The sequence below is a fragment of the Choloepus didactylus genome, chromosome 6 (genome assembly GCF_015220235.1).
Source record: "Choloepus didactylus isolate mChoDid1 chromosome 6, mChoDid1.pri, whole genome shotgun sequence".
Lineage (NCBI taxonomy): Eukaryota > Metazoa > Chordata > Mammalia > Pilosa > Megalonychidae > Choloepus > Choloepus didactylus.
The window spans coordinates 76,844,623-76,862,130 of NC_051312.1; the positions used below are offsets into that span (position 1 = coordinate 76,844,623).

The following is a 17,508-nucleotide window of genomic DNA, read 5'->3' on the forward strand; positions in this document are numbered from 1 at the left end:
CTTGCATGTATTTTATCAAGCAACAGGCATCTATGAAAATATGGGCAGCATTTTTTACCAAAATGGGGAAAAGAAAGGCAACAAAATAAGGGTTTAGTCTTGACTCAAATAGAGTCAAGAGGCTGTCCTGGAGGTTTACTCCCATGCATGCTCCACCGAGATATGCCAAATGACCACAATATGAAAAGCCCAAGTCAACAGCAGTCCTGAAAACTTTAAAGAATACCCAGATCCCTATTTGGGATGCTATAAAAGTTTCACTCACTAAGTTTACTCTTCAGAGTCTTAAATCCTTTAGAGAGCTCCTATGCCAGCTAAGTCTCTAAACCCAGAGGCATGCTCCCCACACTCTAGTGACATGTGAGGGTTCTAGTTCCAGTACAGGCCAACACTTTCTATGGGTGTAGCACACATGCCCTGCCTAAATGACTCCAATTTATATTCATTTATAATATTTATTCATAGCCACCTGTGCTAGACCCTTTTCTGGGCCATGGTAATAAAATGATGAACAAGCAAATGTGATCCCTCTTTCCATGGACCTTATAGTCTAATTACAGAGACAGAAGATTAAATGAACTGCATTCCACCACCAAGTTCACTGCGACCTCTGTTCAATCTGGGCAATGACCCCATTGATTTAGGAAGTGAAGCTGGCGAGCCCTGTAGTTCAGGAGGTGACAGGTTGCCAATACATAAATTCTCAGTTTCTTAGCTCCTTGCATTGGAGCTCATACTACTATGATCTCCTTCTGGACTCTTACTTTGCTCATAGGATAAAGTTGGTGTCCTATGACAAGAAGGGATTTCATCCACAAGACCCCTGATACTTTTCCATAATGAAGCCTCTGCTTTCTTGAATGGCTTCCTCCTTCTCTTCCTCTTTTCTACCCCTTCTGTCTCAGAATTAAGACACAGAAACAGAACCAAGAAGAACGATTTAAGAAGACACTAGTTCTACATTTGCTTGCTTGTTAAATACTGAAGTTCAAGAAGGAAATACCTGAAACTGTCGAACCATGACCCAGTAGCCTTGATTCTTGAAGATGATTGCATAACTATGTAGTTTACATAGCATGACTGTGTGATTGTGAAAACCTTGTGGATCATACTCCCTTTATCCAGTGTCTGAACAGCTGAGTAGAAAAATGGGGACGAAAACTGACTGAAAAATAGGGTGGGATGGGGGAATGGAATGCTTTAAGTGTTCCTTTTTACTTTTATTTTTATTATTATTTTTATTTATTTATTTATTTATTTATTTATTTATTTTAGAGTAAGGAAATGTTCAGAAATAGATTGGGGTGATGAATGCACAACTATATGATGGTACTGTGAACAGTTGATTGTATACTGTGGATGATTGTATGGTATGTGAATATATCTCAATAAAACTGAATTAAAAAAAAATATTGTGCTCAGTCATCTCTTCTACTTATGGTCAACCCTTTCCACCCCACCAGGATGCACGATTCATGGAACCTGCTCTACGTAGTTTACAATGACACTGGACCACCCTCTTGCCTGTATTTTACAGCCTTGTTCCATGAAAATACAGCTTCTAGCTTGCAAGTCATCACTCTTCCTCTCTCTGAGCTAGTTACAAGGAATTATTCCCCGGCCTTTGGGGGCGCCTATGAAACTCTTGTCCCTAATTTAGGGTCTAAGAACTCCAAGGGACTTCGTAGAAGATACAGATTCCAAATTTAAAAGAATTTCCTAAGACTTAACACCTTCTCCTTACTCATTACTGCTTGGTTTCCCGGTGTTACCATCCTGGCCCTGGTACAGGTGCAGAGTATGGCGTAGGGCCCTCTTGACCTCTTGGTTGCGCAAACAGTAAATGATGGGGTTGAGCAATGGTACGATGACAGCATAGAGCACAGAGACCAGCTTGTTAGTGTCAAAAGCTGAGAGTGCCTTGGGCCTGGCATAGATGAAGATGCTGGCTGCATAGAAGATGATCACAACAGTGAGGTGAGAGGCACAGGTGGAAAAGGCTTTGTGGCGTCCAGCAGCGGAGGGAATGCGCATCACAGTACCAACAATGGCCATGTAGGAGGCCCCAGTGACAGAGAGTGGCCCAAGCAGGATAACAATGGCCAAGATGAAGTCTGTAAGCTCAGCTGTAGACATGTCAGTGCATGAGAGGTTGAGCAAGGGGGAGACATCACAGAAAAAGTGGTTGATGATGTTGGGGCCACAGTAAGAGAGGTGAGAAATGAGAAACACTTTGACCATGGAGATGCCAAAACCTCCAGCCCAGGAGCCAGCTGCCAGCTGCACACACAGTCGGCCACTGACAACGACAGGGTAGTGGAGAGGATGGCAGATGGCCACATAGCGATCATAGGCCATGACGGCGAGAAGGACACACTCAGTACATCCCAGGCCCAGGAAGAAGTAGAGCTGTGTCATGCAGCCCTCAAAGGAGATTAACTGTCCATGACCCTGTTTGGATCCAAGAAAGCCAGCAAGCATTTTGGGAATAGTGACAGTGACATACCAGATCTCCAGGAAGGACATATTAGTGAGAAAGAAGTACATGGGTTTGTGGAGAGTGGAGTGGTTCCTAATTGCCAGGATGATGAGTGTGTTCTCAGTCAGCACCAATACATAGGCCAGAAGAGAAAGGGCAAACAACAGTGCCCGCAGTGGTGCAGGAGCTAGGAAGCCCAGCAACACAAACTCACTCACTCTCCTGCTCTGGTTCCTTTGCTCCATGAGGCTGGTCTTGCCCACTGCTCTTCAGGAGACAAGAACACACTATGTCTTTCAGAGGCAAAAGAAGAGCACAGCCTTTCTTTTGGTGGGGGAAATCTATTGAGAAAATACAATATATATAGTGCATATAATTAAACATTGAACTGATGCCATTGCTTTCTAATCCAAAAAATGAGCTAATAAAAAAATAGACAAGAATAAGTGTTTTTGTATTGGGGATAGGATAGGAGCCTATTCTGCCCCTGGAGAAGCATGTATTGAGAAATCAGAGGTAAAAATAATGCTAGCTGGTTCCTGAAGCAAACATAGATAAAAACCAAAAATAATAATAGCATCTATGCTACCCTGCAGTGAGAGTTTGTCGATGAGCTGGATAGCGACTCTGTTTTGAGTAAATAAGATACACAGTGTAGTAATAATAAAATATAGAACAATTGAATATATACAATGTGTTATTAGGACAGGCAGTGTTCTAAAAAATTTGCAGACAATTCATTTGATCTTCACAACAACTCTGTGAGGTAGTACGATTATCAGACCCATTTAACACCTGATGAAACGGAGGCTTACAAAAATTAAGTGATGTGTTTCAGGTCACACAAAACTAAGAGATACAATGAAGAAGTGCCAACACCTCAGAGCGTCTAAAACATTTAGGTGGTGCAAAGGAGGGACTGTGAGGTACATCATGGATATACATCCTGGAGAGGGAATATTTGGGGCTCATCTAGGGGAGCAGCTCCCACATGTAAGAAAAAGAACAAGGCAGAATAAAGAAGGTCACAACACCTGTAGAATTAAAATTCCATGTAATCCGGTATTAAGAGGAAGACCCAGGACCCAGCTGGTAATCAGATTAGGAAGTGGATTCTGGATGGCAGAAGAATTAAGAATTCCATTGATTCTGAAAGTTGTGCAAACACAAACCTCTCTTGGAATGAGAGCAGACCACCTTCCTTGAGCATCACAACCAATGTAAAAGCATAGATTTAACAGGGTACTCTGTTGTTTATGCAGGTATCAAAAATAAAATTTGCCTTTTCAAAAATTCAAGCCTTTGCTGGGTCTGACATGGATTAGTAGTTGGCATCTCCACAAGGGAGTTGGTATGAATAAAGGGTATTGTCAGCCAGTGTCCTCATATGGCCCTGGCATTGGGAAGCAGTACAGAGATTAGAAAGGAGAATGGGGCAGAGTTCGCTGAATATCTGGGTGCTACATCCTCTCAGGAGATAGCTTACTTTTCAGCCTTAAGCCTGCTCTTATGTGGTTCCTATGTGATTAGCGAGGCAAAATGTGCTGAGACATCAAACTCCAACCTTCTAATGGTTTTATATCTGAGTTTCCCTTTTCTTTATTATCTGCCATCAGTACATGAGCATTACTCAGTTCCTGAGCCCTTGGCATTTCTTGTAATACTAGAGTACTATAATGCAACTTCAAAAGGCTCATACCTCTGTCCTGCATTTCCCATCACTACCATTCTTACCATCCATACCTACAATTTGATTTATTGCAAAATATATAGTGGATCAACTATGTTCCAGATCATAGGTTGGGTTGTGGTACATCAAAAATAATTAAGACATGTACTCAGTCTTCCAGTATCTCATAATCTAGCAGTAGGGGTGGTTTTTTCATCTTGTCCCTGGAAGGTTATGTTGCCGTGCCTATCCCTGCACCATGCGCCAGCCCCCATAAATGGGAACCTCAAACCTACACTTGTCATTCATGGTGTCAGCCTTGATCCTTTCTTCTCTATCACTGCCTCACATGCCATTTGTGGACATGGTGATCCCCCCTGGCCACAGACCTTCCTGCTTATCTTTTAATCTTTGTTCTCTTTTCTATCTTTACTTTTGATGGTCTGCACATTAAAAAAAAAAAAAATCAGTCTTTTACACATAAACTCCTAACTGACCTCTCTGGCTTAATCTCTCACTTAAAGCTCAAATGTGACCATTTTACTCCCTACTTAAAACCTTTCCAAAGTCCCCACTGCCTACACGATAATGGTTAAGATTTATTTAACAAGGCATACTGGTACTTCAGATTCGGTCACTGCTGTCACTAAAACTAATTTCTCACCATAGACTACCTTGTATTTGTGCCCTTCATCTCTCAGCACAAAATCAACTCTGTAACTTTGCTCATGCTGCAAACTCCCTTGTTTGGCTGACTCCCATTTGGCCTTCAGGTCTTGGTTCATGACACATCTTCTCTTGAAAGACATTAATTACCTTTTTATCTTTCCTCTCTCCTCAGGTTTGATACAGTGACTTTCTTTACTGCCTCCATTTGTGCCAGGCAAGCCTATTTATCACATTACTTGCTAGCTTGTTACTGGTATTAATCAAGTAGATGTAAAGAAGGATCTGTGTTGCCAAAATAACCCCCATAGCTCCTTAATGGTAACAGCAAGTAATAAAAATTCCCTGGATGGCACATGGGTCCCTTAAATACAATGTCCTGAAAGTCTTTCCTCAGCCTACTCATCCCCTATCACAATGAATGACATTAGCTTCCATGAAGTCACCTACACCAGAAATATGGAAGTTTCCTAAATTTTCTATATCCATTCCTCCCCATATCCCACCCACAACTAATTAAGTCCTCTTTTCTTTGTCTCTCATATATGTCCTATTTCCTCTTTCCTATATTCCCCCTAGTCTCCTGTACCAGATCCTTGCTATTTCTTGATTTAATATTTCAGTATCCTTTACCCAGTCTTTCTCCCTCCAGTCTTAACTTTCATCAATCTTAACTCCATCTACTTCTCAAATACGATTTCTACATAGAAATCTGGCTGCACCACCCCCCACTGACCACAAGAACAGTTTTGCAGAAACATACAACCCTCCCAACAAAGTATCAAAATGTATCTCATTTTAACTTTTCTACAACAATCTAGTCATTGCATTATTGCACATCATTTTCCTTTTTATAAACATGTTGCGATCTTCTTTAAATCTCTGTATTTGCACTTACTCTTCTCTCTGTCAGAAACACCCAGCCCTACTCCTTAGAAGTGTTATTCATCTTCCAAATTTCAGTTCCTTTGTTCTAACCCCCCAGAAATATCCAAATTTCAGCAGGTATAAATAGGTTATTTACTGGTATTTCTCTCTTCTTCTGACAGAGTTTCCTATTATAGGGTCTGCTTATAGTAACTGCTCAGTAAAGATATTTAAATGGATGGATGGAAGCATGGATGGATGGAATAAAAGGAGAAAGGTGTGTTGTGGGAAGAACAGACAAATTGCAGGAAATAGGAATGCAATATAGAGGAGACAGAATGTAAAAAGGATTGGGTAGAAGTGATCAGGAGTAGAGACTTTGAATGGATTACCAGAAAATTTGACATTGTTGGAATGAAGTGTAGGGAAGACATGCATTGAATGCAGAAGAGAGGGTACATCTGAAGGGACAAGATAAAATATGTGAGGAAGTTAGATTAAGTGCAAAGAGACTGGAAATTCTATCAGTAAGATGTTTAAAGGATGAGCTTGCATTGTGGACAACATATCCAATGAGAGACTATTATGTGAAGATGTACAGTTTGGAAAGGACAGAATAGGAATGTATAATAGAAAGGTTGTAGGGAGGGCAAAAGATGAATAAAGTGATATTAGTCTAAATATCAATATAGTGGACCAATATGAACAATGTGGATAGTAGTATTGGGTTTGGGTTTTGTTAGGTAAAGAGAAGAAAAGGAAGATGGATGCATTGGACAAAAGTAGAGAGAATTTTGGAGAACTGACCACATGAAGAAGAACACAGCAGATAACAGGACCCACTCACTTTATTCAGATGTCTTTGACTCAGCATCTTTCTGATATGGCCAGGCTGGTTCGGACAGGACTTAGGGAATGTATGCAAAAGAAAGATGCAGCAAAAGAACAAAGAAAGATGCTATAGAGAGCCCATCCTCCTGTCCTCCCATGGTCAGAGAACACTGCCAAACCAGGAAAGATGCCTTTATCTTGTCTCTCCCCTCTTTAGTCCTCGATTCACTCCCTCCTTCTGACCCTTTGGGATGACTCCAAGGAAGAAGCCCAAGAGAACAAAAGAGATACAAGAGAAAAGAAATATTGGGGCAGAGGTTAAGAAAAGGGTATGTTTGGGAGACTCAGGAAATAGAAATTTACCAAGAAAGCAACACGAAAGAGGCTGGGTTATGACACCCCCACAAACTCATACATTTCTCTCCTTACATTCTCCTTCCCCATCAGTTTCCACCTCTCTTCATCAGGCCATACTATGCTCAAAAGAAAACCTGGGCTTTAGGCCAGGTCAATTTGGTTTTATATACTAGCTCAGTCATATAATCTTAGGCAATTTATTTAACCTATTTGAGCCTTAGATTTTTAATATTTCAAGTGGGATTAATATACCTCACAGAGTGGTAGAGAGGAATAAATGTTCAAAGATATAGAGTACCTGAAACATGGTAAGGGCTCAATAGCTGGACTGTCCCTTTTTCTCCTGATCCCATATGGGTAACATCCTTAAAATCCCTGATGTCCTAGAAGGGGCACTGAATTGAGAGTTAGGTAGGGTTCCTGGATTTTGGTTTCATGACTGTAATTGATATTTTGTTTAATCTAGGACTTTGTAATATATCAGTTAATTTTCTAAAAATTGATAACATATATTTCAGGGTGTTTTGAGGATTAAAGAAAACAAAGTTTGTGACAAATGTCTGGCACAGGAATTAGCCCACACTAAGCAGTATAATGTAGAGGTTAATAATGTGAGCTCTGAATTACACTGCTTGGGTTCAACCATGTGGCCTTGGGCAAATTGTTTAACTTCTCTGTGCCTCTGTTTTATTATCTGTAAAATGGTAATAAAAATAGTGCCTACCTCACAGAGTCATTGTGGGAAATGAATTAATAGAAAAGGACATAAATCTGTACATACATAAATGTCATTGGCATGCTGTATTTTAGTTGAAAAACTATCAAAGCCAGCAGCTGGTTGAATTAGCATTGATTTGATTGATATAGTAGTCTGCATAATGAGGAATCTTAACAAAAGTTTCAACTTATTAAGCCATAATTATTTCAATATATATACTGTTTAATACATTTGATAAACCCAACATTCATGAGGACAGAGGAGGTATATCCTTAGTATAACAAATCAGGTCACATTTGCTTATCCGAAACAAATGGAGCACTTGGAATTGTCAGATTTTAAAGAATATGCTGCATACACTATATATCTCCTAACATTCCCCAGGAGTTCTGAAGCAGCATCCTAAAATAATACATTAGTATCTCTACCACTAATACGTGATTATTTATAGAACATGGAGCAAATAAAAATTATTTAAAAATCTCATATTAGTTGGCAACAAGTTTTGCCGTCCCATAAGTTTAGGCCCTAAACTTAGAGGAAAACGCTCAGTTTTCCAAATTGGATTTGGGAATTGCAGATAAGGGCTCATGGAGTCTGCATCTGTTTAAAGCTAAATGCATATGACAAATGGGAAAATACTAGATATATTCTAACTAAAACTGAAGTAAGAGAAGAACATTCTTTACTCCCCTTACTTCACATTGCTTTGAAAGTTTTTAAGAAATGGACAATAAATATTGAAAAAATAGATAAAAAAATATTGTTTACATATAATATGCTCATGGAAAACAAGAGTACTAATCTAAAAACTGTTAGACAATTGTACAAAATAATATAGAAAGACCACATGTATCTTTTGCCCAGTTACCCACAGTGGTTAAGATCTTACAAAATATGGTACAACATCACAACTAGAATATTACTACAGATATTGTGAAGATACAGAACACTTTTATCACCACAAGAATCCCTCATGTTGTCCTTTTGTAGCCAAACCCACTTCCTTCCTTCCTTCACCCCCTCCTTAACCCCTAGTAATGACTAATCTATTCTCCGTTTGTATAATTTGCCATTTCTGGAATATTATATAAATAGAATCATATACTATGCAACTTTTGGAATTGGCATTTTTCATTCCGCACAATTCTCTGGAGATTCATTCAGGTCAAATTGTACATCAGTAGTTCATTCTTTTTCTATTGCTGAGTGTATTCCATGGTATTGATATATCACAGTTTGTTTAACCACGCACCTGTTGAAGGTTATCCGGGTTATTTCAAATTTGAGGATATTATGAATAAAGCTGCCTTAAATATTTGTGTACAGATTTTTGCGTAAGCATAAATTTTAAGTTCTCCGGGAAAAATGCCCAGGAGTGCAAATGCTGAGCAATATGTTAAGTTTTTAAAGTAACTGCCAAACTGTATTCAAGAGTGGTTTGTACCATTTTACATTTCCACCAGGAATGTATTTGTGATACAGTTTCATTGCATCCTTGTGATAAATGTGTACTGTTATCTCATTTAATTTGCATTTTCCCAATGGCTAATGTAGTTGAACATCTTTTCATGTACTTACTTGCCATCAGTAGGTCCTCTTCAACGAAAAGTCTCTTCAGGTCTTTTGCCTATTTTCTACTTGTTGCTGTTGTTTAAAATGGTGTTTCAAAAAGTTTTTATATATTTTAGATACTCGTTCTTTGCCAGATGTATAGGTTGCAAATAGTTTCTCCTAGTCTAGTATATTTTTCCATCCTCTTAACAGGGTCTTTCATAGAAAAACGGATTTTAATTTTGATGAAGCATAATATAATGATTCTACCTTTCATAGATTGTGTCTTTGGTGTCAGGTCTAGGAACACTTTGCCCAGCCCTAGACTCCAAAGATTTTTTCCTTTTTCCTAAAAGTTTTCTGAATTAACATTTTATATTTAAGTCTGTGAGCCACCTTGAGTTAATATTTGTATAAGGTGTGGAACTTTGGTCAAGGTTAATTGTTTTGTCCATGAATTTCCAAATGCTCTAGGACCATTTGTTAAAAAGACTATATTTTTGCTTGTTTTTGCATATTTTTCAAAAATAAATTGAGAATATGTTTATTGGTCTATCTCTAGGTTCTGTATTCTGTTTCATGGATCTACATGTCTATGCATCTACCAGTACACCCAGTCTTGATAAGTGTAACTATAAAATTAATCTTGAAATTAGGTAGATTGATCCTTCCTACTTTATTCTTCATTTCAAACCTGTTTTAGCTATTCTTGTTCCTTTACCATCCATATAAATTTTGGATTTTTTGGAAATATCCACAAAAATATTGCTGGAATTTTGATAGCAACTGCCTTAAAATTATGCAACAATTTTGGGAAAATTAACATCAATACTATCTTGAACATTCCAATGTGTGGACACAATGTCTCTCCATTTACTCAGATCTTCTTTGATTTCTTTCATCAGCACCATGTAGTTTCAGCAAGTAAGTCCTATAAATATTTTATTAGATTTACCCCATCTCTCTTTTTTGGGCAATTATAAATGGTAATATATTTCTCATTTCAATATCCACATGTTCATTGCCCATATATACAAATACACTTGATTTTTCTATGTTTTTCTTGAGTTGTGTAAATTCTGTGACCTTGCTGAATTCACATCTCAGTTTTAGGAGTGTCTCTGTAGATTCGTTGGGGCTTTGTATGTGGACAATCAGGTCATCTGTAATATAGACAGTTTTATTTCTTCTTTTCTAATCTGTATGCCTTTGATTTATTTTTGTTGCCTTATTTAACTGTGTTGAATGAAAGGGGTAAGAGTGAACCTCATCGCCTTTTCCCTATCTAGGGGAAAGACATTCAGTCACTCACCATTAAGTATAACACTAATAAAAGGTTTTCTGTAGATGCTATTCATCAAGTTGAGGAAGTTGGCCATCTATTCCTAATTTTTTGAGATTGTTTATCATTAAGCAGTGTTGAATTTTGTCAAACACTAATTCCACATCGATTGATACGATCATGCACTATTTTTTCTTTATCCTATTAATATGGTGAATTAAATTGATTGATTTTAGAATATTAAAGCAGCCTTGCATCTCTGAATAAACCACTCTTGGTCATGTTGCAGTGATTCTTTTTATATGTTGCTGAATTCTATTTGCTAATATTTTGTCAAGGATTTTTGTGTCTAGATTCATAAGAAGTACTGGTCTACAGTTTTCTTTTTTGTACTGTCTTTATCCAGTTGTGATATTAGGGTAATACTAGATTCATAAAATGAATTGGGTAGTGTTCTCTCCCATTTTCTAGAAGTGATTTTGTAGAATTGCTGTTAGTCCTTCTTTAAGTATTTGATGGAATTCTACAGTAAAACCACAGAGGCCAGATATTTCTTTTGCAGGAGATTTTCAATTAAGAATTTATCTTCCTTCATAGTTATTCAAATTATTTATGTCATAATTAATTCATGAGTTATGAGAGGTTATGTTTCTCAAGGAATTGTTTTATTTCTTCTAAGTTACCAAATTTACATGTGTACAACTGTTTAGAGTATTCAATTATCCTTTTTATATCTTCCGTTTTCAGTTATATCCTCACTTTCAGTCCTGAAATTCATAATTTGTGTCTTCCTTTTGTTGTTTTTATCAATTTTATTGATCTTTTCAGAGAATCAGTTCTTTGGTTCCTTGATTTTCTCAATTGTTTTCTCTGTCTTTAATTTCATTGATTTCTGACCCTTATTATTTCCTTCTTTCTAGTTGCTTTCAGTTTATTCTTCTCTTCTTTTCTGTTCTTGAGAAGGGAGCTTAGATTATTGATAAATTAATGCATTTCTACTGTTTGCTTAGTTTTATGAATTTCCCTCTCAGCACTGCTTTAGCTGTGTCCTACAAATGCTGATATGCTTTAATTTCACTATCATTCAGTTTAATGTATTTTTATTTCCTGAAAGACTTCCTCTTTTACACATTGATTATTTAAAAGGATATAATTCAGTTTCCATGTGTTTAGAAATTTTCCTGTTATATTTCTATTACTAATATCTAGTTTGATTCCACTGTGATCAGAGAACATACTCTGTATGATTTCAATTCTTTTACATTTGCTGAGGTTTACTTTATGGCCAAGGATATGGTCTATCTTAATATATGTTCCATCGGTACTTGAAAACATTGTGTATTCTGCTGTTCTTGGAAGGACTGTTCTATAAACATCGAGTAGATCCTGTTGGTTGATGGTACCATTGAGTTACTCTAAATTCTTGCTGATTTTCCTCTTGCCTTATTGTTTTATCAATTGTTGATGATGGATGATGAAGTTCCCAACTAAGAATATGGATTCATCTATCTCTCCTTTTGGATCTATAAGTCTTTGTTTCACATATTTCACAGCTCTTTGTTTAGAGCATCACATTTAGGATTGCTCTGTCTCCTTGGCTGATTGACCCATTTATCATTATATAATGCTTCTCTCTTTCTCTAGTCATTTTCTTTGCTCTGAAGTCTACCACATCTGATCTTAATATAGCCACTGCTCCTCTCCTTTGATTGCTTGCATGATTTATCTTTTTTCTCTAGAAAAAAATTCTGTAAGGATATAAAAGATTTGACCGACATGATGAACCAAATTGATCTAAATAGCATTAATCAACTACTACACACAACAACTTCAGAAAACATGTTTTTCTTACAATTGTCTATGGAACATTCACATGATTAGGCCATATTTGGGGCCACAAAGTTATTTTGAATAAATTTTCAAAAAATCGAATACTCACAGATCGTGTTCTCTGTCCACTAAAGAATTAATTTAGAAATCAGAAAGGAAAATATCTGGAAAATCCAAAAATAGTTGGAATTTGAGCAATATATTTCTAACATGCCAATGGACCAGAAAGAAATCAAAAGAGAAATTAGAAAGTATTATTACCTGAGAAATATAACAACATATCAAGTTACGCAATTAAAGCAGTGCTTAGAGTAAAATTTATATCTTTAAATGCCTATATTGGGTTGAAGATTAATAATCTAGCTATCAAATAATAAACATGAAAGTTAAAGCCAATTAAACCCTATATAAGTAGGAGGAAGCATATAATAAGAATAAAGAAAAATCAATAAAATAGAAAGTTGATTAGAATACAAGCAAATCAAAGAAAAGAAGGTCAATTATTTGAAAAGATTAATAAAATTCATAATCAAAATACAACACAATCTACTAATATAGGGAATAAAATGAGGACATTATTACAGATCCCATGAATATTAAAAGATAGGAGATATTATAAACAAATTTACACTAATAAAATTGAAAGCTTCAGAGAAATGAATAAATGCTTTGAAAGATATGCAATTTTTAAATACTGACATAAGAACAAATAAAAGATCTGAATATCTCTAAATCTCTTAAAGAAATTGATTTATAATTAAAAACCTTCCCAGAAAAAAGGAAGAAATATGAGTGGTTAATAACCACATAAAAATGAATGAACATCATTAGTCACCAGGGAAATCCACATTAAAACCATAGTGAGATTCCCTCCATATCTCTGAGAATGATTAAAGTCTGAAGCACTAAAAACAATAATGTGAGCACTGGAACTGTTATTCATTACTCGAAGAAGAACCAGCAAAAGAAAACTAATACAACACACTTTGGAAAATGGTTTGGTAGAGACTAGATACAGCTATAGCTATAGCTAGATTCATATGATTCTAGAGAGAGAGAGAGAGAGAGAGAGAGATTTAAACATACGGTACATCCAACAATTCCGCTCCGTATTTACTCAAGAAAAATGAATTTATGTCCACAAATAATACTTAGAATAGGCCTAGAAGCTTTATTCATAAGAGCCAAAAACTAAACACAAACCAGCTATGCATCAATAGGAAAATGGATTAAGCAAAGTATAATTATGATATACCCTTATGATAGAAAACTTCTTAGAAAAAACTAGAATATAAAAGAAACAAATTATGATACACACAATAACATGGATGAATCTCAAAAAGTGTGTTGGATAAAAGAAGTCAGACTCAAAAGAGTACATACTATATTATTCTATTTATATACAGTTCTAGAACAGGCAGAACCTACTATGATAAAAATCATAACTGAATGGGAAATGGTACAAGGGTGCTTTCTGGGGTCATTGAAATATTCTGTATCTTGATTTAGGATGGGTTACATGAATGTGTGCAATTGTCAAAATTCATCGAACTGTAGGCTTAATATATGTGCATGTCACTGGATGTAAATTGTACTTAAATATGAAGAAGGAAAAAACTAAAGAAAAAAAGAAATAAAAATACAGTTATCTAACAGTATCTCAATTAATTTTTGCTCTTAACCAACCATAACTGATGCATTTCAAGGAAAAAAAAACAGAAAGTGAACATCCTGAAGAATTTGTAACAACAAATTACTGTCTGCCAATATAGAACTACATGGCTATATAATTTGAATATGGAACAACAGGATATTTGTTGAAAACCCTCCACTTCAAGGAAGAAGTTTTAACTTTCCAAAAGATAAGACAAAGAGTGGGGGCATATTACATTACTATTACAGTTATTTGTTTGGTCTCTCTCAAACAATTATACATCTCTGCAATACTGAGATCCAACTACACCATGTGGCTTGTTGTTTGTTTCCCAATGCAAGAATTACCCATTTCCATCTGGCTACACTCAGATCTGGCCACGTGACTTCACTTGGTCAATGAAATGTAGATGGAAATGATATGTGTCAATTCTGAATTGACGCTTTAAAAGGTATCGTATGGTCCATCTTTCTGTTCTTCCTCAGCCATGAGATAGACAAAGTTTGGCATGGAGGATACTCCAATTGTCCATGCCCTCAGATGAAGAAGACATGGAGCAGTGTTGCAGTGGATCCGCACTGAACACGTAGTATAAGAAAAATGCTCAGAAAGGTTGGGGCTTGGCCTCTGCTTTCAATGAGAACATGGCTGCTGAACAAGTGCTTGGAAAGGATGCACGAGACAGCCATCCACAGATGACTCTCAGACTTTGAGATCTAGTGGCATTTACCCTGCTGGATTTTGAACTTGCTTGACACACATGACCTGTGTTTTCTTTCTAATTTTTCCTTTCTGGATTGGGAATGTATATCCTGTACCATTCCCGTTATTGTGTTTTGTAACCAGGTAAATTGTTTTCTGGGTTTCACAGGCTGATAAGACAGAGAGGAATTTTGTCCCAGGATGGACCATACCTATACCTGATTTTGATGGGACTGTATACTTGAAATATTTCCTGAAATTGCATATGGCTTTTAGTATGTTGTGATAGGATTGATGTATTTTGCGTACGGGAAGAGCACATCTCTTTGAGGTCTGCAGGGTCAACTATTGCCGATTGAATTGTGTTCCCCAATTTAGACATGTCCTTAATCTTAATTCAAGTTCCTGTGGGGGTGAACTTGATGTAAATAGGATCTCTTGAAGATGTTATGCAAGCCTTCTAGCCTCTGAATCTGTGAGACAATAGATTCCTGTTGTTTAAGCCAACCCATTCTGTAGTATTTGTCATAGTGGCTTGGAAAACTAAGATAGATTTTACACCTTTTTGAAATTTTACATACAAGGCAAAATATGATGTATCATTTATTGTTTTAATGTTTAACATTCATTTTTTCTGATTTTTGAATACGGTATTTAAATCCTTTGTTGATTAAAAAAAGAGAGTGCATGTCTTTAATTATAGATTTCTAAGAGATCATTATGTATATGGAATAATAAAAAATTTCTGTTGAATATTTTGCAAACATTTGCCCAATATTATTTTATTTATATTTATATTTTGTTTACAGTGCCATGCACTACATTGAACCCTGACATTTTTAAATCAAGTGTATGTTTTTTATTATTTTTACTTTTTTGTGTGTGTTTGTTTAAAAGAGACTTTGCCATCTAAACAGTGAATAGATGATGGATGGATAACCAAATTTAATAAATATTTTATTTAAAAAGTAGGTAATTAGTTCATTTGGGATTAATGATTGCTTATACTTGCAATGCATGCATATATACATATACATATATATATATAATTTTCTACCATGTAAAAAGAAATATCCACTCATTTTTTTATGTAGTACTTTATTAACTCACTGATGTAAGATGCTGCATTTATCATATATTATATTCTCATATATATCAAGTTCTGTTTCAATTCTATAATATATTTATTAGTCCACTCTTTTATACCAGTTTAACCATGTGGTACAATTATAAGAGGAAACTTAACTATATTTTATATCTGGTAGAATGTAGTTCCTCTACTCCATCATTTTTGTTTTCACTGCCCTTTTGATATCTTATGATTGCTCATCAACATAAAATTTAGAATAAGCTTCTTTAAATTTCTTAGAAAAATCCACTGTGGTTAGAATTTCTGTGGATTAATGGTATAAATCATGCAAAATTAACATCTTTATACAACTGAGTTGTCTTATTCATAAAAATTTGTGTGTCCATTGTGCTGGTTTGAATATACTGTGTCCCCCAAAATGCCATTATCTTTGATACAATCTTGTGGGGGCAGGCTTATTAGTGTTGATTAGGTTGAAACCTATTGGTTCAGTGATTCCATGGAGACATGACTCAATCAACTGTGGGTGAGAGCTTTCATTGGATTATTTCTATGGAGGTGTTGCCCCACCCATTCAGAGTGGGTCTTTATTGGGTCACTGTAGTACTTTCAAAAGAGACACACGGGTCCAAACATGGAGCAGCTGTGAGTGACATCATGGAGAGCAACAGAGAGTGACATTTTGAAGAGGAGCTGCAGCTAAGAGAGGACAAAATGCCCCAAGAGCAACATTGTGGAGAAAGCCATTTTGAAACCAGAACTCCAGAGCAGACACCAGCCATGTGTCTTCCCAGCTAACAGAGGTTTTCTGGATGCCATTGACCATCCTCCAGTGAAGGTACCCGATTGCTGATGCCTTACCTTGGAAACTTTTATGGTCTTGAGACTGTAACGGTTTGACCAAATAAACCCACATTATAAAGACAATCCATTTCTGGTATTTTGCATAATGACAGCATTAGCAAACTGGAACATCCATTATCTTAGACATCATGGTTCCTTCAAATCAGTCTTGAATGTTATGATAAGTGTACTACTTTTAAGTTTTAGCCATTTCTCATTTGAGAAGAAATTTTCTTACCAAGCTTTATATTTGTTATTTTTGATACATACAAAACAAAAAATGTTCAATTGCTCATCATGTATCAGCTGATATTTCTTACCAGTTATCCTATAACTAAATTGATTCTCTGATTTTTTAAAGATGCTCAGTGAAGTTATCTGCAATTAACATTTGCCACTTTTCTCAATATTCTTTCCTTTAATTCTTTTAATTTTACTTTGGGCAAGACCCCCCAAAAATGCTTAAAAATAAATGTTAAAAGTTGTCTAACTCTCATTTTTGTGCCTACTGATCCATCTGCCCTATCAGATGAGCTCTAAAACCTTAAAATAAATAAGGCTTCTGGGCTTGCCTATAAGGAGTAGATTTGGAGGACAGGCAGAGAGAATTAGGTGAAAGTTTAACCCTCTCTAAAATCAGTTAGAGAGGAAAGAAGAAAATGTATTCCTTGATACAGGAGTGTGCGTGGAGTTTAGAGGAACAAGTTTGAGACCTCTGCTAAGTCTATGTTTCATCATAAGAATAATGTGGATAATAATAGCTACCTCCCATGAATTTAAGAGGTTTTAAAATAAACAAGGAATGTTAAAAAAATGGTAGTAATAATGATTGGCACAGGAGGATGCCTGATCATGATTACTGTTCTCATTACCAAAGGACTCTATGCAAAAGAGAAATAATACAGTGTGGAAATTTATTAGAGGATAGTTAAAGGATGTTACTGAGTGCAGCTACCAAGACAGAAG

The 17,508-nt window shown here is 36.1% G+C and overlaps 1 protein-coding gene across 1 annotated transcript; it reads right to left on the reverse strand.

The window, feature by feature from the left end:
* Positions 1 to 1,740: 1,740 nt before the first annotated feature.
* On the reverse strand, positions 1,741 to 2,724 carry LOC119536995 (olfactory receptor 226). Its single transcript, XM_037839633.1, has one exon. It carries the CDS (start codon positions 2,722 to 2,724, stop codon positions 1,741 to 1,743), a length of 984 nt encoding a protein of 327 aa, XP_037695561.1.
* Positions 2,725 to 17,508: the final 14,784 nt, after the last annotated feature.

Bases quoted from the DNA above. Each gene is read 5' to 3' on its own strand.
- LOC119536995 (XM_037839633.1), bottom strand. From the start codon at position 2,724: ATGGAGCAAAGGAACCAGAGCAGGAGAGTGAGTGAGTTTGTGTTGCTG.